The 22381-nt window shown below is 56.4% G+C and overlaps 1 protein-coding gene, 1 non-coding gene and 1 pseudogene across 2 annotated transcripts; 1 reads left to right on the forward strand and 2 right to left on the reverse strand.

Annotated features, from left to right (window-relative positions):
- Positions 1-386: 386 nt before the first annotated feature.
- LOC142765923 (uncharacterized) lies at positions 387-1148 on the reverse strand. Its single transcript, XM_075867727.1, has one exon. The coding sequence runs from the start codon at positions 1146-1148 to the stop codon at positions 387-389; it is 762 nt and encodes a 253-aa protein (XP_075723842.1).
- A 4582-nt stretch (positions 1149-5730) lies between these two features.
- LOC142766472 (U2 spliceosomal RNA) lies at positions 5731-5898 on the reverse strand (annotated as a pseudogene).
- Positions 5899-15418: 9520 nt separating this feature from the next.
- LOC142766189 (U2 spliceosomal RNA) lies at positions 15419-15611 on the forward strand. Its single transcript, XR_012884431.1, has one exon. It is a non-coding gene; the product is annotated as a U2 spliceosomal RNA (small nuclear RNA).
- The last annotated feature ends 6770 nt before the right edge of the window (positions 15612-22381 follow it).

The raw sequence follows: 22381 nt of genomic DNA on the forward strand, positions 1-22381 counted from the left end.
GAGATCCGGAGAGAGCCGTTCCCGCGTGCTTCAGTCAAATCTGGTCCCGCTGGTTCCCCCGCAGTAGTCCCTTGGTCGCGTGGTTTGCGCACGTATTCCCGGAAGAGGCGGTCGTGCTGAACTTGCAGCGAGTGGATGTAGTCGCGCATGCATGCCGGGAGGTTGTCCGCGCTTTGTACTATCCGCATTCGGCGGAGTATCTCGTTCATTTGTTGCGTGATACGCTTCTTCCTCACGCTGCCTTCTACTTGCAGAAATGCTCTCCAACTCGCTTTCAAGTCATCCCATGCAGCCGGGCTGGTGCAGAGGGTAGCCTCAATCGTCTCTTCCAGGTACGCAGATATTCTCGGGGCGCTCGTACGGTCTTGGATGAGCGCCGGATCAAGTCACCAAGCTTCGTTGCTCAGGTGACGGCCAGGTGTCCCCCTCACCGTTGTTACCAACGGGAGGTGATCAGTTCTCTCCGAAAGCCCTTCGGGGAGGGCGAGGACTTCGCACGCCATGATGGAGTTGACAAGGCGTTCAGGGACGTAGGCCCGGTCGAGTCTGCTGGCCGTGGTCCGAGAGGTCCGAGTGGGGACGAACTCGTTGCCGTGTACGTGTACCCACTCGTCCGTGAGCCGCAGGTTCCGGAGGATCTTCACCAGCTCTTTGGCGTGGTAGGTCGAGCCCCCTTGGCCCGGGCCCCGGACGTCTCTTGTGGAGTCCACGACACAGTTAAAGTCGCCGAGAACCACGTGAGGGGCGGGCTCCAGCAGGTAGCCGTGCAGCTCCTTAAAGTACGGATTGGTGTCCGATCTGGTAACCGGCGCATAAACGTTCACAAAGCGCACCTTGGACCCGTCGACGAAGACGTCGAGCACAAGTGTGCGCCCATTCGCTCCGAAAACACAATGCGACTTTCGCCGGAACCTGTCTGTGACGAACACGACACCAACGCCGCAAGACCTCGCGGATGTTAGAGAAAAAAAGCCGTCAACTTGGCAGTTGCGCCTGAATAAGGTAACATCGAGCGGGGAGCGGAAGTTGGTCTCCTGCAGAAAGAGGAGGTCAATGCCCTTAGATCGGGCGAACGTCACTACAGCGGTCTGTTTATTCCTGTCGCGAAAGCCGCGAATGTTTAAAGTGGCGAAGCGCAGCGTGGCCATGATCCGTCAGTTGGAGCGCCTTGTCTCGCTTGAGGCGAGAAGGAATGCTGAAGGGCGAGATAACCAGGCGAGCTAGGCATCAGCGGAGCGCGGGAGAAGGGGAGCGAGGAGGATGCTGCACTAGAGGGGAAAGGCCCATTCGGGCGAGGGTGGGACTGCGGGGGGCGAAGGAAGTGGGAGAGCGGATGCGATCGGAGGCGGGAGAGCGGAAGGCGGCGAGGCCGTCGGAGCGGGCGCGCCGCTTCGTTCTTCGAAAAGCCTTCTCAGGACTTGGGCGGCAGCTCCCGTTTGCCCCCACCCGCTTGCTGAAGCTTCTGGGACTTCGCATGCGGCGGAGCGTCGCTATCGCTGCTTTGGCCAACCGGCCCCGATCTGCGCTGCCGGGCGTCCTTGCTAGCAGTTCCCTAGTCAGCCACCCGCCTGTCGTCGCCACGGCGTCTTCGCGAGCGCGAGCGCGACCGCTGCTCGAGGCCAGGGCGCGGCTGGTCCGCCTTTGCATCGGATTTCCTGCTTGACCGTGTAGGTTGAGCAGGGGAAGGACAAGTCAGGGGGGTGTTGTTGCGCTCGCCGTCCTCGGGCAGCACGTAGAACCCCTTGCTCTTAATGGGCAGTTCATCTTGAGTGGGGTCTCGGGGACGTGCGTCCAGGTCTTCAGAGGTGACTAGCGCTAACACGTTGGCCGGCGTTGGCGGGATAGAGGGGGGGGGGTCCTTCCCGGTTCGGCGACGTCGTCGGCAGGCGCATTTTGTACTGGTGGTGAAATTGCGCAATCCACCTGGTCCGACGGGAGTGCCAGCGGTGAAGGAGGGGAGGACTGCGCGGAAGGGGTATCCGAGAAGCTGGATTCTGTTTCGGAAGGCGTGGCGGTAACCTCCTCACTCGTCTCGCTCTTCTCTCTTTCGCTGGCCGGTGAATCCGCATCGCTGGTGCGTGTAGGCGAGTCAGTGTTTGTGGTGTCGTCGCTTCGCTCCCTCGCTGCCGTGTTGGGCTTGGTCTTAGAAGCAAGCACCTGGAGGCGCGATTGTGGCTTATCAGACCGGGGCGATAGCGAGCCACTAGGTGGGGCTGAGTTAGACGCGTGGTCGGAAGTCGAGGGGAACCCGCGGGCGGCCGACGCGTAGGAACGCCTTCTGAAGCATTCCCTCGTCCCATGGTGACCCCCACAACACTTACATTCGCTTGTACAGCCATCAGTGTCATGCCCAAAGGTTCCGCAACGTTTACAAAAAGGAGCGGAGGATGCCGTCGCCATGTGGCCCACTTCGCCGCAGCGTGCGCAAACTCGCCTCATACCGCGGTACTCAAACATTACGCGGTGCCCTGCGATAGTCGCGAAGTTTGGCACCGGTTTGCTCATTTCGATCTTTATGACCCTTATGCCGTTGAGCTTGTTTTGGCGAGTGGCCACAGTGGCAAACGATATGCCCCTCACTTTGCCATACTGCTCTAGGGCGTTGCTCAGTACCTCGTCTGACAAGTAGGTGGGGTACCGGTAGGCATTCACGTACGTGACCGGCGGCCCTACGGCCTCAACCGGTACGTTTTCGCCGTTAACACGGAAGCCTTCTGCCACCATTAACCTTGTTGCCTGACTGGCGTTACGCGTGCAGACGAGGAACCTAGCCCCGCCCATGTGCTGTAGAACAAATACGCTATCATCCCCAGACACTAGTTCTATGGCGTCGATTAGATCATCTATCGAAACATCGCCACCGGGCACCGTGATAATGAAGCAATTCTCCCTCACCGGGAGGTCGGACGTCGACGCCATTCTGGTGCGCGTTGCCGCTGGCTGCCAGGAAGGCGTGGCTGGTAGGACTGGTATCCTGCAGGCTAGCTGCACACTAGTAGGACTGCGGCTCAGCCGAGGCGGGTGTCGCGCGGATACAGGAGGCGCCGGGTGGGTTGCAGCAGGACTCCGGGACGGCAGGCGTAGACCGGTGGCCTTGCTTCACCAGGCATGGGATGGGTAGGCATTGGACAGGGAAGTCTGAAGCCCGAGGCGGCGGTCGCACGTGCGGGACGGCGGTGCCGCGGAAGCTGATTTTGGAGATTTGAACCCCAGGGGCCGACGTCAGGGTGACGTGACCCGGGTTCTCGCGCGATGACGCCAAGAAAACTGCTCACTCGACAATTGGTCTAGCCAAAAGGCCGAGAAGCGATGCAATTCATTAGCACTTAATTAAAATCCATTCTTTCACACCTCGTACTTAGTCCTGGCCAAAAGCCAGGCAAACAGTAGCAAAGCAATTCCGACGTCCACCCATGCACAACCAGCATTGTGCACCGACAGCGGCGGCACTGGCTTCACGGCATTGCTTTTATCCCTAGTCCGCTTGAAGCTTCTTGTTTCGCTTACAAACATGTTAAAACTGAAACCTTCTTTTTCCCAGAGGTCAAAGCCACGCGTGCTTGCTTGCATGCGTACTCTCGAATGTAACCATGACGTCACACCAAATGCTTGCCGGCGAACATTATCAGGCATGTCGCGAGGGAAGCAACAGCACTTGTTTTAAAAACTGATGCATAGTGTACATGTCCAACTCGAGCACCGAAGCCTGGAAGGAAAAAAGAAAAAAAATGACTGTGCGAAATGTGACTACGTCACTCATCCAACATGGCTTCTACGCTGGCTGCCCAAGCAACGCCTCTGCAACGACGCCCACAATCATCGGCAAAAAGGTGTTGCCTTTGGCTGCTTCAGCGCGCTCAACATATGCCTTGCAAATTCCGACGTGGCGGAACACCGCACCGAGGTCTACCGCGTGCGTTGTGAAGCCGGTGAATGAAGGGTCATGTGGCAGAGGGTGACGGAACGTGAGTGTGCGACATGCCGCTGCGATGTCGTTCAAGCGTTGAACAGGCCGGCAGGCTCTGCCTGTCGTGGTCGAAAGCGCTTGTCCAAGTTTTTCTGATTCCGAGGGGTAGGAGTGCTATAGTGGCGTGTACGAGGCGCTGGTGCGGCGCTCCGTCGATCGTGCCAGATGAACATGAGGCGGCAAGAAGGCGGTCGTCAAGTGGTCGCGGAAATCAGTGGAGAAGTACTCGCCTGCGCTTTTCGTCGAATTCCGCTGGGTAAGGTGCGAGAAGACTCGCGACAGACGGTCTTCGGGAGACGGGTGGTTGCACAAATGCGACCGTGCGTCAACGTGCAGCCATATTCGTGAATTATTTCGCCCCATTACAATAGCTTCGTCACAGCGCTCGCTGGGGTTGCTTGTTTTTGTTGACCTTCACTTGTGGCTCACACCCACTGTGGGGGATTGGCCGGTTTGTTGTTCTGCTTCTTCGACTTCTAGATACTCGGCTTAGTGAAGCTGTGAGGAGTGATGAGTGGGTACAGAGGCAAAGCACAGCAAAGCGCGCCCGGGGCGTGATCTCACGCGTTCTGGGTTCCACGGCACTTCAGGTACGTGCGTGGTGCGTCCGTACGTCTAGTGCGCAATTTTCTTGGAACTTCCAGCAACTGGCGATTCCATTCAGGTGAGCGTGCGAGGATGTGTGTTGTAATTAACGAGAGCCAACAGTGGATGAGCTGGTACGAGATGGTGTTCATAAATGTAGTGTGTGATCAACAAGGCGATGCCCGCCGTGGTGGTCTAGTGGCTATAAGGTACTCGGCTGCTGACCCTCAGGTGGTGGGATCGAATCCCGGCTGCATTTCCCTGTGCTCAGATTAGGGTGCACGTTAAAGAACCCCAGGTGGTCGAAATTTCCGGAGCCCTCCATTACGGCGTCTCTCACAATCATATGGTGGTTTTGGGACGTCATACCCCACATATCATCATATCGTCATCAAGGTGATGGCTGAGGGCGCCAGCAAGGTAGCTGACCGCGTGGCAACGAATTACAGCCACAGCCACCGCTGGCAGAAGCTGGGACCCAGGTCAGTGGACATAGAAAAAGCACGTCGGGGCTTTGCCGCTCCACCGTACAGCAGGTGTGTGCGGGGTGGGTCCTGTGGCGTTCTTTGCGATTTTAATTTGTGATGGGGAATAGTGTAGATGCATAGACGTGGCGAGAGCACGCGTCTTCAGGTTAAGACATCGCGTGAAGATGTGAAATGAAAATGCCTTCGTTTGTCACTGCAACTGTAAACAGAAACACCAACAACCATTTTCTAGAGGCTGTTTTATTTTTCGTTCCGAAACGGGTGAATTCGAAAAGCGGAATTAGCTTGGCACATACATACACACTTCTACACACATATATACACATCGTATACACACTTCTAGCTTTCCTCCGAAACAGTAATAATAAATTACTGAATAGTTTTATTAATATGAGTAGGGATGTTTAAAAAAAAATAAAAGCTTGAGTATGTACGTGTGAACATAACCGAAAAAAAGGGTGGGGGGGGCTCAAATTATGAAATTTCCACAGAAACATTTATTTTCCCACTGCAATCGTAAGTGTAAACACAGCTGGCGCACTCCCCGCACGCGAATACCGCGTCAGCCGGGGCGGCGTGACGCCACCGTCTCGGACACTCGCCGCACCCACGCCGTTTACCCCGATATCCTTGGTAAATTCGAACACTCTTTCTGTCATCGAATTTCTTGTCGAACTCACCCCCCGCAGGGGTGAGTGGGCCGATCCCGGAGGTAGTGCAATGCCGGGCCAACCCGTGGCGGAGGTGAAGCAAGCTTCAAGCACTCCGCCGCATTGCAAAAATAAGTTTAATATCTTGGATCCAAATAGGATCCGTATCAGATATTAAGCTGATAAGAACAGAGTGGAATTTTATTATGTTTCAGACAATGCATAGGTTGTCTTGAATTAGCCGGACGACATCGTTTAGTTCCTGTACATGGCACCGGGATAGCCAGTTGGAAACCGCACACGGATGGTGATACAAGGACGCCAGGGTGTTGGTCATCACAGGAACCTGCGGGACTGCAGCGGCTTACCCAGGGTACCTGGCAGGTGGTAGGCGATGTGGCGACGTGGTACGGTAGGTCTTGCCTTAGTCAGCGGTGGTCTAGCTGCGTCCATGTCCCACGTGCGCGTGGTAGATGGCGCGGGACGCTGCCACCACCTCGCTCACGCAGAGTTTCTTTAACAACAAAGAGAAGATTATTGACTTCAGAACAGGGGCAGTTCAGGTCACGGTGAGACACAATACGCGGCCACACTTTGGCCGGGCACAATTCAATGGGGCAAAAACACACAAATGGTTGATACAAATGACAGGGCACTCGGTAAAATACACATACCGTATACAAATTCGCTTTTTCCAACGGGCACAAACGTATATGCACAATATATCTATGTACTAATCTTCATATACAAAGTACATCCACAGGTATTCCACATCTCATTTGCCATATACACATGAAGGAACACAATAATGTATGTTCACATTTGCAGTTTGGTGATAGCCTGGCCCCCTGACCAAGGGGGGGGGAAAGCAAAGCGGTGGGGGGGGTTAGTACTGAATAAGGGGGGCGTGAAGCTTCCCGCCCTTTACAAAAAAGAATCTTGTGTGCCAGCGTCTGAGGAACAAGTCCTCACCGCTGGCCTCCAGCTCTTTTGACAAGTAGGCCCAGAGCAGGCGTCTGATGCGCGAAAGCGCGGGGTATGCGGCCCGTACAGGTTTCCGACGTGCCTCAGCCAGCGAGCGTCTCTGCCAAATGACAAGCATTGTGAAGGTCTTGACTAGTCGCGCGAAGGCGCCCTTGTTTCGATTGTGGCCTGGGGAAGGGCGGATTTGAAAACAGTGCGCAACCATGCGCCACACTGGTTTTGCCGCCACGCACTCGAATGGCGCATGGTTTTGGGTTTCGGTAATTTGGCAATTGGGGCAGCGGGAGTTCTGCACGATGCCTAACTTGTGTAAATATTGCCTCGTGGGCAGCACCTTCCAGGCTTTTTTGAACAAAAAGTCCTGCGCCTCACGTGGGGTACCGCAGAGGTGAGCAGATAACTCGCGCTTTGCTTGCTTGGCCCTTCTTTCTTCATCGTCACTCAGCTGGAGCCGTGAGAGGTCTTCGACTATACGCGCTGGTGGGTCCGCGTCAACGTCGCCAGCAGGCAGTTCTTTGCAGAGCATTCGCGCTGTCGCCGCCGCTGCCTTGTAAAAAGGCGTCGATGACTCGGCGAGCGGTCCTGTAGCCCGGTTCACCTCCAACCAGTCAAGCCTTGTGCTACAACAGTAGAAGAGCAGCTTGCGGCCGAAGTAACTGCTGTTTTGCGCGAGCATGCGGGCGGTCTTCAGCGCCAGTGCCTTGCACAGGGTCAGGGCGTGCGGCAGTCCCAGGCCCCCCTCGTTCACTGCCATCTGCAGGAAGCTCCGCTTAACAAGGGGTGGCTTGTCGTTCCACATGAAGGCATTGACTAGTTTATCCAGTTCATGTGCCGTCCTCAAGGGAATCGCTGCCGCTAGGCTGGCATGGGCTGCCAGGGCGAGGACGCTGGTCTTTGCGACAACTACCTTTTCTCGCAGCGTGAGTTCTAGAGGCTTTGCACGTTCAGCGAGTAGGTGGGCACGATCTAAAGCTCGTGACCACGTGGTCGACGCCACCCCTTCGCAGGAGAAGTACACTCCAAGCACTTTGACCGTGGAGACCACCTCAAAACCTCCGATTGCGCTTGCAGGGAAGGGGCCGAAAAGGAGGGCCTTACTTTTGCTCTCATTCAACATGGCACCCGAAGCTTCAGCGTATGCGCTGAAGGTTCGTCGGAAGAGTTCGAGGCTGCGTGAATCTCGCAAGAAGAGGGAGATGTCGTCCGCATACGCCAAAACCTTCAGTTCCTCCGTATCGGTAAGCGGCAGGCCTCGAATGCTCGGGTCGCAGGCAAGGGACGTAAGGAGGGGTTCAATTGATAGATACCACGAAAAGTGTAGGGCCTAGTGGGCACCCCTGCCTTATGCCTCTTGTGTACTCGATGTTGTCTGTCATGGTGCCGTTAACAACAACTCTGCACCGCAGGTCTGAGTACAGTAGCTTGATGACCCGCACGAAGGGCCCAGGGAGGCCGAACTCACGGAGGGTCTGGAACAGGTGTGAGCCACAAGTGAAGGTCAACAAAAACAAGCAACACCAGCGAGCGCTGTGACGAAGCTATCGTAATGGGGCGAAATAATCCACGAATATGGCTGCACGTTGACGCACGGTCGCATTTGTGCAACCACCCGTCTCCCGAAGACCGTCTGTCGCGAGTCTTCTCGCACCTTACCCAGCGGAATTAGACGAAAAGCGCAGGCGAGTACTTCTCCACTGATTTCCGCGACCACTTGACGACCGCCTTCTTGCCGCCTCATGTCCTTCTCGGAATCAGCAAAACTTGGACATTGCGGACATTTTAAGCTAAAAAAAGCACGACAGGCAACGACCACGACAGGCAGAGCCTGCCGGCCCGTTGAACGCTTGAACGACATCGCAGCGGCATGTCGCACACTCACGTTCCGTCACCCTCTGCCACATGACCCTTCATTCACCGGCTTCACAACGCACGCGGTAGACGTTTCGCACGCATTCCCGGGTCTGCCTTTTACGTCAGGACCTTCGTCGACCTCGGTGCGGTGTTCCGCCACGTCGGAACTTGCAAGGCATACGTTGAGCGCGCTGAAGCAGCCAAAGGCAACAGCTTTTTGCCGATGATTGTGGGCGTCGTTGCAGAGGTGTTGCTTAGGCAGCCAGCGTAGAAGCCATGTTGGATGGGTGACGTAGTCACATTTTGCACAGTCATTTTTTTTTCTTTTTTCCTTCCAGGCTTTGGTGCTTGAGTTGGACATGTACACTATGCATCAGTTTTTAAAACAAGTGCTGTAGCATCCCTCGCGACATGCCTGATAATGTTCGCCGGCAAGCATTTGGTGTGACGTCATGGTTACATTCGAGAGTACGCATGCAAGCAAGCACGCGTGGCTTTGACCTCTGGGAAAAAGAAGGTTACAGTTTTAACATGTTTGTAAGCGAAACAAGAAACTTCAAGCGGACTAGGGATAAAAGCAATGCCGTGAAGCCAGTGCCGCCGCTGTCGGTGCACAATGCTGGTTGTGCATGGGTGGACGTCGGAATTGCTTTGCTACTGTTTGCCTTGCTTTTGGCCAGGAATAAGTACGAGGTGTGAAAGAATGGATTTTAATTAAGTGCTAATGAATAGCATCGCTTCTCAGCCTTTTGGCTAGACCAATTGTCGAGCTAGCCGTTTCTCTGCGCCTCGCGTGAGACCCAGGGTCACGTCCCGCCGACGTCGACCCCGGGGTTCAAGTCTCCATAGTCAGCTTCCGCGGCACCGCCATCCCGCACGTGCGACCACCGCCTCGGGCTTCGGACCTCCCTGTCCGACGCCTGCCAATCCCATGCCTGGTGCAGCAAGGCCCCCGGTCTACGCCTGCAGTCCCGGAGTCCTCCTGCAACCCACCCGGCGCCTCCTGTATTCGTGCGGCGCCCGCCTCGGCTGAGCCGCAGTCCTACCAGTGTGCAGCTAGCCTGCACGATACCAGTCCTACTAGCCACGCCCTCCTGGCAGCCAGCGGCAACGCGCACCAGAATGGCGTCGACGTCCGACCTCCCGGTGAGGGAGAATTGCTTCATGTTCAAGGCGCCCGATGGCGATGTTTCGATTGATGATCTAATCTACGCCGTTGAACTAGTGTCTGGGAATGATAGTGTATTTGTACTACAGCACATGGGCGGGGCTAGGTTCCTCGTCTGCACGCGTAACGCCAGTCAGGCGACAAGGTTAATGGTGGCGGAAGGCTTCCGGGTTAACGGCGAAAACGTACCGGTTGAGGCCGTAGGGCCGCCGGTCACGTACGTGAATGCCTACCGGTACCCCGCCTACTTGTCAGACGAGGTACTTAGCAACGCCCTTGCTCAGTATGGCAATGTGAGGGGCATATCGTTTGCCACTGTGGCCACTCGCCAAAACAAGCTCAACGGGGTAAGAGTCATTAAGATAGAGATGAGCAAACCGGTGCCAAACTTTGCGACCATCGCAGGGCACCGCGTAATGTTTGAGTATCGCGGCATGAGGCGAGTTTGCGCACGTTGCGGCGAAGTGGGCCACATGGCGACGGCATGCTCCGCTCCCTTTTGCAAACGGTGCGGAACTTTTGGCCATGACACAGAGGGCTGTACTAGTGAATGTAAGCGTTGTGGGGGTCACCACGGGACGAGGGAGTGTTTCAGAAGGCGATCCTACGCGTCGGCCACCCGCGGTTTCCTATCGACTTCCGACCACGCCTCTAACCTAGCCCCACCTAGTGGCTCTTTATCGCCCCGGTCAGAAAAGCCACAATCGCGGCTTCAGGTGCTTACGCCCAAGATCACGCCCCGCGCGACAGTGAGAGAAGCAGGCGACCACCCCACGAACATCGACCCGCCTACAGGCAGCAGCGAGGCCGATTCACTCGCCAGCGAGAGAGAGGGGCGGGAGACGAGTGAGGAGGTTACTACTGCCTCGTCTGAAACGGAGCCCAGTCCCTCCGATACAGCTTCGGCGCAGTCCTCCTCCGCTTCACCGCGGGCACTCCCATCGGACCATGACGACTGCGAATCTCTGCCATCAGCACAGAGGGCGCCGGCTAGCGCCACCGAACGGGGAAGCGCTCTCCCCTCTGTGCAGTTAACGCCGGCCAACGTGCTCGCAATGGTGACTTCGGAGGACCTGGAGGCGCGTGCCCATGACTCCGCCCTGGACGAACTGCCCGTAACGGGCAAGGGGTACTACATGCTGCCCGAGGACGGCGAGCGCAACAACACCGCCTCGACTTGTCCCCCCCCCCTGCTCAATCCAAACGGTTAAGCCGGAAATCTGACGCAAAGGCGGGCCAGCCGCACTCTGGCCTCGAGCAGCGGTCACGCTCGCGCTCGCACTCGCGAAGACGCCCTGGCGACGACAAGCGGGATGGGAGCGAGAGGACCGCGAGCAAGGACGCCCGGCAGCGCAGATCGGGGACGGTGGGCCAAAGCAGCGACAGCGATGCTCCGCCTCACGCGAAGTCCCAGAAGCTTGAACAAAAGCCAGTGGGGGCAAACGGGGGCCGCCGCCGAAGTCCTGAGAAGGCTACCTGAAGAAAGAAGCGGCGCGCCTGCTCCGACAGCCTCGCTGCCTTCCGCTTTCCCGCTTCCCCTCACCCTCTGTTGTTCGCTCACCTGGCTGGGCCCCTTCCCCTTTTTAGTGCAGCACCCTCCTCGCTCCCCTTCGCCCGAATTCCGCTCATGCCCAACTCGCCTGGTTATCTCGCCCTTCACCCTTCCTCCTCCCCCCAAGCGCGACACGGCGCTCCAACTGAAGGATCATGGCCATGCTGCGGTTCGCCACATTAAACATTCGCGGCTTTCGCGACAGAAATAAACAGGCTGCTGTAGTGACATTTGCCCGATCTAAGGGCATCGACCTCCTCTTTCTGTAGGAGACCAACTTCCGCTCCCTGCTCGATGTTACCTTATTCAGGCGCAACTGCCAAGTTGACGGCTTTTTTTCTTTAACATCCGCGAGGGCTTGCGGCGTTGGTGTCGTGTTCGTCACGGACAGGTTCCGGCGAAAGTAGCATTGTGTTTTTGGAGCGAATGGGCGCACGGTTGTGCTCGACGTTTTCGTCGACGGGTCTAAGGTGCGCTTTGTTAATCTTTATGCGCCGGTGACCAGATCAGAAACTAACACCTACTTTAAGGAGCTGCACGACTATTTGGTGGAGCCCGTTCCCCACGTGGTTCTCGGGGATTTCAACTGCGTTGTGGACTCCACAAGAGACGTCCGGGGCCCGGGTTAGGGCGGCTCAACCTACCACGCCAAAGAGCTGGTGAAGATCCTCCGACACGTGCGGCTCACGGACGCGTGGGTTCACCTGCACGGAAACGAGTTCGCCCCCACCCGAACCTCGCGGACAACGGCCAGCAGGCTTGACCGAGCCTACGTCCCCGAGCGCCTCGTCGGCTCTCTTGCGTCGTGCGAAGTCCTCACCCTTCCTGACGGGCTGGCGGACAGAATCGACCACCTCTGATTGGTTACAACGGTGAGAGGGACGCCCGGCCCTCATGCAGGAAATGCAACTTGGCGGCTCGACCCAGCGCTCATCAAAGACCGCACGAGCGCCCTGAGAATATCAGCGTTCCTGGAGGAGACGATTGAAGCCACCCCCTGTACCAGCCCCGCGGTATGGGACGACTTGAAGGCGAGATGGAGAGCGTTCCTGCAAGAAGAAGGCAGCTTGAGGAAGAAGCGCATCACAAAAACGATGAATGAGCTACTCCGCCGCATGCGGATTGTACAGAGTGCGGACCACCTCACGACCTGTATGCGCGACTATCTCCACTCGCTGCAAGTTCAGCACGACCGTCTCTTCCGGGAAAACGCGCGCAACGCACGTGAATCTCGAGTCGCTGCGGGGGACGCGCCAGACCTGGACATGAATGAGGTGCGAGGTACCGGTTCCCTTCGAATCTCAGAGGTGCAAAGGCCTGACGGCAGCCTGATCACTGATCCCACCGAGATCGAAGCGGAGTTCCATAACTACTTCGAGGCCTTTTTTCATGAGCCGGATCCCTGTGGCCCACTCCCAGAGGCAGCTCTCATGGCCAGTCTGTGTTCGCGCCTGCCCCGACTCGCCGAAGATGAGGGCACAGTTCTGTGCGGCGCAGCAACGGAAGAGGAACTTCGCGCTGCCATCCGAGCCATGCCACCTAACTCAGCTCCAGGCACTGATGGCCTGACAGCCGGCCTCTACGCGACTTTCTTTGAAGTTTTGCGAGCCCCGCTGCTGGCCATGGTCAACCTGGTCCTCCAAAACCACGTGAAACCAGATTCATTCAGCGAAGGGCGCATCACCCTCATTCTCAAGGACGGCGCACCCCCGCGCGAACTGTCGTCATGGCGCCCGATCTCTCTACTCAATGTAGATTATAAGATCGTGGCGTCCATATTGAACACCAGGCTGAGGACCTTCTTGCCGGACTTGATAGCTCCCAACCAAGCCTGCGCCGTGCCTGGCCGGTCAATGTTTGCCAACCTCACCGCCACCAGAGATGTCTTTGAATACGCGACCCAGAAAAGAGTCACGGGTGCCTTCCTGTCTCTCGACCAAGCCAAGGCGTTCGACAGGGTGAGGCACACGTACCTCTTTGAAGTGCTCTGTCAGTTCGGGCTCCCGCAGGAGTTTGTGGCTGCCATCGAGCTTCTGTACACCAACCTGCGTAGTTGCGTCGCGGTGAACGGCACGACCACTGCTTTCTTCCGGTACACGAGAGGCATTAGGCAAGGGTGCCCCTTAGGCCCAACCCTGTTTGTCCTCTCTATAGAGCCTCTGCTCACAACTCTGGCTAGCGACGAACGCATTCGAGGCCTGCCAATGACCGGTACCGAAGAGATTAGAGTCCTGGCGTTTGCCGACGACATATCCCTGTTCCTCAAGGACGCACGAAGTCTCGACCACTTCCGCAGCGTATTTGAACTATACGCTAAGGTGTCAGGAGCCCAACTGAACGAGAGAAAGAGCCGAGCACTGCTCTTCGGTCCATTTCCTACTGAAGCAATAGGCGACATAGAACCGGTCTGCACCGTTAAGGTCCTCGGCGTCTACTTTAACCGAGAAGGCGTCGACGTTTCCGCATGGACAAGGTTCATCGACAGGGCTGCACAGCTCACCGAGCGCGCTGCACTGCTCAACTTGACCCTGCGTGAAAAGGTCGTCGCAATCAAGACTAGTGTTCTTGCCTTGGCCTCCTACGTGAGCAGGGTGCCAGCGATGCCGGCGCGGGTGGCCACACGACTCGGCACGTTAGCCAACGACCTACTATGGGGCAGGACACCACCCCCTGTCAAACGAACCCTCCTCCAGTTGGAAGTTAAAGAGGGGGGGCTGGGCCTCCCGCACGCACTCACCTTGAGCAAACTGCTCGCCTTGAAAACGGCTCGCAAGGTGGCGCAAGCAGAAAACTATGTCGCGAGAGGCTTGCTGCACTATTGGAGCGGCTCGTCGAACAGTTGGCTCGATGCCGGTCGACACACTGGCCCGCACGCTGAATCGCCCTCGCCCTTTTACAGGGTAGCAGCGGCGACGGCACGCATGTTGCGCAAGGAAGTGCCGAATTGTGATCCCGACGCGGAGCAGCCGGCCCGCATAGTGGAGGCACTCACGGCGAGCCAGCTCAGCGACGAGGACAAGCAACGAGCAGAGCAAGCTAAGCGCAACCTCTCCCTGCTTCATAGCCTGCTACCCTGCGATATCCAAGATTTTCTCTGGAAGAGGGCGTGGGAGGTCCTCCCTACTAGGAGCCGCCTGAAGAAACTAGACATTGTGCCCGACGACGGCTGCCCAAATTGCAGGGAACCAGAGACGCAGAAGTACGCCTTGCTGGAGTGTTCAGCTGCGCGGCCAGTCTGGCGCATGGTAGCGCACACCTTTGGGATCCGTTCCCCACCAGGTCACAGACGCAACAAGGGCGCGTTTGCGCGGCTTGTGACTGCCTGTACCCTTTTTGTTGTGTGGCAGCGTCGCTCCCTCGCGGAAGCGCGACGACGGCCAGTTCGGGCAGCACCACCGGCCGTTACGCGTATCAGAAGGCTGGTGTGGGAGCTCCTAACTCGGGAACTCGAGGTCACCGGAAAGGAGATGTTCCTCCGCCGATAGCACACGAAATTTTTCTTCACGAGAGAGGGCAAGTTGGCTGCCCCAATTATGCACTATTAACCCCTCTCGGTTCCCGAGGAGTGCCCAACTCAAGAGCAATCGCATGTCTAGTCCCAAACGAAGGTGACCCCCCCTCGCCCCGCTCCCCAGATACACCTCTGTAGCACCGGTTTACATATAGACACTTGCTTTACACTGTGTTGTTGCCGCTGGCCCCGCCCGTCGACACCAAGGCGTCGCTGGTTATGGTATATTTGTATATAGCACCCCGCTAACAACTGCGTTTTTTTAACGAAGTTAATTACACTTCTCTTTGCGTAGTGTTTGTGCTCATTTTTTCTGTTTAGTCTGCCCTTATGGTTGTAAATATGTACATAGATAACGCGCTCCTTTGTATGTACTTGTATATATTTAATGTGCCCTGGTTTGTTTATTTTGTAAAATGCATATGCATGCCCTGTCATCTTTGTTTGAAGTTAAATAAACTTCTCTTTGTGAATTATTTTTTAAACACCTCGGACGAAGTTAAATACAGTTCTCTTTGTGTAGTGTTTGTGCTCATTTTTCTGATTAGTTTGCCTTTATGGTTGCAATATGTATATAGATAACGCGCTCTTTTGTATCTACTTGCATAAATTCAATGTGCCCCGGTTCGTTTATTTTGTAAAACACATATGTATGTCCTGCCATCTTTGTTTGAAGTTAAATAAACTTCTCTTTGTGTAGTATCTGTTCTTATCAGCTTAATATCTGATACGGATCCTATTTGGATCCAAGATATTAAACTTATTTTTGCAATGCGGCGGAGTGCTTGAAGCTTGCTTCACCTCCGCCACGGGTTGGCCCGGTATTGCACTACCTCCGGGATCGTCCCACTCACCCCTGCGGGGGTGAGTTTGACAATAAATTCAATAAGAGAAAGAGTGTTCGAATTTACCAAGGATATCGGGGTAAACGGCATGGGTGCGGCGAGTGTCCGAGACGGTGGCGTCACGCCGCCCCGGCTGACGCGGTATTCGCGTGCGGGGAGTGCGCTAGCTGTGTTTACACTTATGATTGCTGTGGGAAAATAAATGTTTCTGTGGAAATTTCATAATTTGAGGGCCCCCCCCCCCTTTTTTTGGTTATGTTCACACGTACATACCCAAGTTTTTAATTTTTTTAAACATCCCTGCTCATATTATTAAAACTATTGAGTAATTTATTATTACTGTTTCGGAGGAAAGCTAGAAGTGTGTATACGATGTGTATGTATGTGTGTAGAAGTGTGTATGCATGTGCCAAGCTGATTCCGCTTTTCCAATTCACCCGTTTCGGAACCAAAAATAAAACAGCCTCTAGAAAATGGTTGTTGGTGTTTCTGTTTACAGTTGCAGTGACAAACGAAGGCATTTTTATTTCACATCTTCACGCGACGTCTTAACCTGAAGACGCGTGCTCTCGCCACGTCTATGCATCTACACTATTCCCCATCACAAATTAAAATCGCAAAGAACGCCACAGGACCCACCCCGCACACACCTGCTGTACGGTGGAGCGGCAAAGCCCCGATTTGCTTTTTCTATGTCCACTGACCTGGGTCCCAGCTTCTGCCAGCGGTGGCTGTAATTCGTTGCCACGAGGTCAGCTACCTCGCTGGCGCCCTCAGCCATCACCTTGATGACGATATGATGATATGTGGAGTATGACGTCCCAAAACCACAAAATGATTATGAGAGACGCCGTAATGGAGGGCTCCAGAAATTTCGACCACCTGGGGTTCTTTAACGTGCACCCTAATCTGACCACAGGGAAATGCAGCCACCGCGGCCGGGTTTCGATCCCACAACCTGCGGGTCAGCAGCCGAGTACCTTACAGCCACTAGACCACCACGACGGACATCGCCTTGTTGATCACACACTACATTTCTGAACACCATCTCATACCAGCTCATCCACCGTTGAATCTCGTTAATTAAAACAAACATCCTCGCACGCTCACCTCAATGAAATTGCCAGTTGCTGGAAGTTCCAAGAAAATTGCGCACTAGACGTACGGATGCACCACGCACGTACCTGAAGCGCCGTGGAACCCAGGACGCGTGAGATCACGCCCCGGGCGCGCTTTGCTGTGCTTTGCCTCTGTACCCACTCATCACTCCTCACAGCTTCACTAAGCCGAGTATGTAGAAGTCGAAGAAGCAGAACAACAAACCGGCCAATCCACCACAGTGGGTGTGAGCCACAAGTGAAGGTCAACAAAAACAAGCAACACCAGCGAGCGCTGTGACAAAGCTATCGTAATGGGGCGAAATAAACCACGAATATGGCTGCACGTTGACGCACGGTAGCATTTGTGCAACCACCCGTCTCCCGAAGACCGTCTGTCGCGAGTCTTCTCGCACCTTACCCAGCGGAATTCAACGAAAAGCGCAGGCGAGTACTTCTCCACTGATTTCCGCGACCACTTGACAACCGCCTTCTTGCCGCCTCATGTCCGTCTGGCACGATCGACGGAGCGCCGCACCAGCGCCTCGTACATGCCACCATAGCACTCCTACCCCTCGGAATCAGCAAAACTTGGACATTGCGGACATTTTAAGCTAAAAAAACGTTTCAAGCGTTTTCGACCACGACAGGCAGAGCCTGGCGGCCCGTTGAACGCTTGAACGACATCGCAGCGGCATGTCGCACACTCACGTTCCGTCACCCTCTGCCACATGACCCTTCATTCACCGGCTTCACAACGCACGCGGTAGACGTTTCGCACGCATTCCCGGGTCTGCCTTTTACGGCAGGACCTTCGTCGACCTCGGTGCGGTGTTCCGCCACGTCGGAACTTGCAAGGCATACGTTCAGCGCGCCGAAGCAGCCAAAGGCAACACCTTTTTGCCGATGATTGTGGGCGTCGTTGCAGAGGCGTTGCTTGGGCAGCCAGCGTAGAAGCCATGTTGGATGGGTGACGTAGTCACATTTTGCACAGTCATTTTTTTTTCTTTTTTCCTTCCAGGCTTTGGTGCTCGAGTTGGACATGTACGCTATGCATCAGTTTTTAAAACAAGTGCTGTTGCTTCCCTCGCGACATGCTTGATAATGTTCGCCAGCAAGCATTTGGTGTGACGTCATGGTTACATTCGAGAGTACGCATGCTAGCAAGCACGCGTGGCTTTGACCTCTGGGAAAAAGAAGGTTTCAGTTTTAACATGTTTGTAAGCGAAACAAGAAACTTCAAGCGGACTAGGGATAAAAGCAATGCCGTGAAGCCAGCGCCGCCGATGTCGGTGCACAATGCTGGTTGTGCATGGGTGGACGTCGGAATTGCTTTGCTACTGTTTGCCTGGCTTTTGGCCAGGACTAAGTACGAGGTGTGAAAGAATGGATTTTAATTAAGTGCCAATGAATTGCATCGCTTTTCGGCCTTTTGGCTAGACCAATTGTCGAGCTAGCCGTTTCTTTGCGCCCCCGCGCGAGACACAGGGTCACGTCCCGTCGACGTCGACCCCGGGGTTCAAGTCTCCAAAGTCAGCTTCCGCGGCACCGCCGTCTCGCACGTGCGACCGCCGCCCCGGGCTTCGGACCTCCCTGTCCGACGCCTACCCATTCCATGCCTGGTGAAGCAAGGCCCCCGGTCTACGGCTGCCGTCCCGGAGTCCTGCTGCAACCCACCCGGCGCCTCCTGTATCCGTGCGGCACCCGCCTCGGCTGAGCCGCAGTCCTACCAGTGTGCAGCTAGCCTGCACGATACCAGTCCTACCAGCCACGCCTTCCTGGCAGCCAGCGGCAACGCGCACCAGAATGGCGTCGACGTCCGACCTCCCGGTGAGGGAGAATTGCTTCATGTTCACGGCTCCCGATGGCGATGTTTCGATAGATGATCTAATCGACGCCGTTGCATTAGTGTCCGGGAATGATAGTGTATTTGTTCTACAGCACATGGGCGGGGCTAGGTTCCTCGTCTGCACGCGTAACGCCAGTTAGGCGACAAGGTTAATGGTGGCGGAAGGCTTCCGGGTTAACGGCGAAAACGTACCGGTTGAGCCCTTAGGGCCGCCGGTCACGTACGTGAATGCCTACCGGTACCCCGCCTACTTGTCAGACGAGGTACTTAGCAACGCCCTTGCTCAGTATAGCAAAGTGAGGGGCATATCGTTTGCCACTGTGGCCACTCGCCAAAACAAGCTCAACTGGGTAAGAGTCAATAAGATAGAGATGAGCAAACCGGTGCCAAACTTTGCGACCATCGCAGGGCACCGCGTAATGTTTGAGTATCGCGGCATGAGGCGAGTTTGCGCACGATGCGGCGAAGTGGGCCACATGGCAACGGCATGCTCCGCTCCCTTTTGCAAACGGTGCGGAACTTTTGGCCATGACACAGAGGGCTGTACAAGCGAATGTAAGCGTTGTGGTAGTCACCATGGGACGAGGGAATGCTTCAGAAGGCGTTCCTACGCGTCGGCCGCCCACGGGTTCCCCTCGACGTCCGACCACGCGTCTAACCTAGCCCCACCTAGTGGCTCTTTATCGCCCCGGTCAGAAAAGCCACAATCGCGGCTTCAGGTGCTTACGCCCAAGATCACGCCCCGCGCGACAGTGAGAGAAGCAGGCGACCACCCCACGAACATCGACCCGCCTACAGGCAGCAGCGAGGCCGATTCACTCGCCAGCTAGAGAGAGGGGCGGGAGACGAGTGAGGAGGTTACTACTGCCTCGTCTGAAACGGAGCCCAGTCCCTCCGATACAGCTTCGGCGCAGTCCTCCTCCGCTTCACCGCGGGCACTCCCATCGGACCAGGACGACTGCGAATCTCTGCCATCAGCACAGAGGGCGCCGGCTAGCGCCACCGAACGGGGAAGCGCTCTCCCCTCTGTGCAGTTAACGCCTGCCAACGTGCTCGCAATGGTGACTTCGGAGGACCTGGAGGCACGTGCCCATGACTCCGCCCTGGACGAACTGCCCGTAACGGGCAAGGGGTACTACGTGCTGCCCGAGGACGGTGAGCGCAACAACACCGCCTCGACTTGTCCCCCCCTGCTCAATCCAAACGGTTAAGCCGGAAATCTGACGCAAAGGCGGGCCAGCCGCACTCTGGCCTCGAGCAGCGGTCACGCTCGCGCTCGCGCTCGCGAAGACGCCCTGGCGACGACAAGCGGGATGGGAGCGAGAGGACCGCGAGCAAGGACGCCCGGCAGCGCAGATCGGGGACGGTGGGCCAAAGCAGCGACAGCGATGCTCCGCCTCACGCGAAGTCCCAGAAGCTTGAACAAAAGCCGGTGGGGGCAAACGGGAGCCGCCGCCGAAGTCCTGAGAAGGCTACCTGAAGAAAGAAGCGGCGCGCCTGCTCCGACGGCCTCGCTGCCTTCCGCTCTCCCGCTTCTCCTCACCCTCTGCTGTTCGCTCACCTGGCTGGGCCCCTTCCCCTTTTTAGTGCAGCACCCTCCTCGCTCCCCTTCGCCCGCGCTCCGCTGATGCCCAACTCGCCTGGTTATCTCGCCCTTCACCCTTCCTTCTCCCCCCAAGCGAGACACGGCGCTCCAACTGAAGGATCATGGCCATGCTGCGGTTCGCCACATTAAACATTCGCGGCTTTCGCGACAGAAATATACAGGCTGCTGTAGTGACATTTGCCCGATCTAAGGGCATCGACCTCCTCTTTCTGTAGGAGACCAACTTCCGCTCCCCGCTCGATGTTACCTTATTCAGGCGCAACTGCCAAGTTGACGGCTTTTTTTCTTTAACATCCGCGAGGGCTTGCGGCGTTGGTGTCGTGTTCGTCACGGACAGGTTCCGGCGAAAGCCGCACTGTGTTTTTGGAGCGAATGGGCGCCCGCTTGTGCTCGACGTTTTCGTCGACGGGTCCAAGGTGCGCTTTGTTAATGTTTATGCGCCGGTGACCAGATCAGAAACTAACACCTACTTTAAGGAGCTGCACGACTATCTGGTGGAGCCCGTTCCCCACGTGGTTCTCGGGGACTTCAACTGCGTTGTGGACTCCACAAGAGACGTCCGGGGCCCGGGTCAAGGCGGCTCAACCTACCACGCCAAAGAGCTGGTGAAGATCCTCCGACACCTGCGGCTCACGGACGCGTGGGGTCACCTGCACGGAAACGAGTTCGCCCCCACCCGAACCTCGCGGACAACGGCCAACAGGCTTGACCGAGCTTACGTCCCCGAGCGCCTCGTCGGCTCTCTTGCGTCGTGCGAAGTCCTCACCCTTCCTGACGGGCTGGCGGACAGAACCGACCACGTCCCATTGGTTACAACGGTGAGAGGGACGCCCGGCCCTCATGCAGGAAATGCAACTTGGCGCCTCGACCCAGCGCTCATCAAAGACCGCACGAGCGCCCTGAGAATATCAGCGTTTCTGGAGGAGACGATTGAAGCCACCCCCTGTACCAGCCCCGCGGTTTGGGACGACTTGAAGGCGAGATGGAGAGCGTTCCTGCAAGAAGAAGGCAGCGTGAGGAAGAAGCGCATCACAAAAACGATGAATGAGCTACTCCGCCGCATGCGGATTGTACAGAGTGCGGACCACCTCACGACCTGTATGCGCGACTATCTTTAGTCGCTGCAAGTTCAGCACGACCGTCTCTTCCGGGAAAACGCGCGCAACGCACGTGAATCCCGAGTCGCTGCGGGGGACGCGCCAGACCTGGACATGAATGAGGTGCGAGGTACCGGTTCCCTTCGAATCTCAGAGGTGCAAAGGCCTGACGGCAGCCTGATCACTGATCCCACCGAGATCGAAGCGGAGTTCCATAACTACTTCGAGGCCTTTTTTCATGAGCCGGACCCCTGTAGCCCACTCCCAGAGGCAGCTCTCATGGCCAGTCTGTGTTCGCGCCTGCCCCGACTCGCCGAAGATGAGGGCACAGTTCTGTGCGGCGCAGCAACGGAAGAGGAACTTCGCGCTGCCATCCGAGCCATGCCGCCTAACTCGGCTCCAGGCACTGATGGCCTGACAGCCGGCTTCTACGCGACTTTCTTTGAAGTATTGCGAGCTCCGCTGCTGGCCATGGTCAACCTGGTCCTCCAGAACCACGTAAAACCAGATTCATTCAGCGAAGGGCGCTCCACCCTCATTCTCAAAGACGGCGCACCCCCGCGCGAACTGTCGTCATGGCGCCCGATCTCTCTACTCAATGTAGATTATAAGATCGTGGCGTCCATAATGAACACCAGGCTGAGGACCTTCTTGCCGGACTTGATAGCTCCCCACCAAGCCTGCGCCGTGCCTGGCCTGTCAATGTTTGCCAACCTCACCGCACCCAGAGATGTCTTTGAATACGCGACCCAGAAAAGAGTCACGGGTGCCTTCCTGTCTCTCGACCAAGCCAAGGCGTTCGACAGGGTGAGGCACACGTACCTCTTTGAAGTGCTCTGTCAGTTCGGGCTCCCGCAGGAGTTTGTGGCTGCCAGCGAGCTTCTGTACACCAACCTGCATAGTTGCGTCGCGGTGAACGGCACGACTACTGCTTTCTTCCGGTACACGAGAGGCATTAGGCAAGGGTGCCCCTTAGGCCCAACCCTGTTTGTCCTCTCTATAGAGCCTCTGCTCACAACTCTGGCTAGCGACGAACGCATTCGAGGCCTGTCAATGACCGGTACCGAAGAGATTAGAGTCCTGGCGTTTGCCGACGTCATATCCCTGTTCCTCAAGGACGCACGAAGTCTC

Source organism: Rhipicephalus microplus, chromosome 6 (genome assembly GCF_043290135.1).
Source record: "Rhipicephalus microplus isolate Deutch F79 chromosome 6, USDA_Rmic, whole genome shotgun sequence".
Taxonomy (NCBI): Eukaryota; Metazoa; Arthropoda; class Arachnida; order Ixodida; family Ixodidae; genus Rhipicephalus; species Rhipicephalus microplus.

Excerpts from the sequence above, each read along its gene's own strand:
- LOC142765923 (XM_075867727.1), bottom strand. The coding sequence starts at position 1,148 with ATGGCCACGCTGCGCTTCGCCACTTTAAACATTCGCGGCTTTCGCGAC.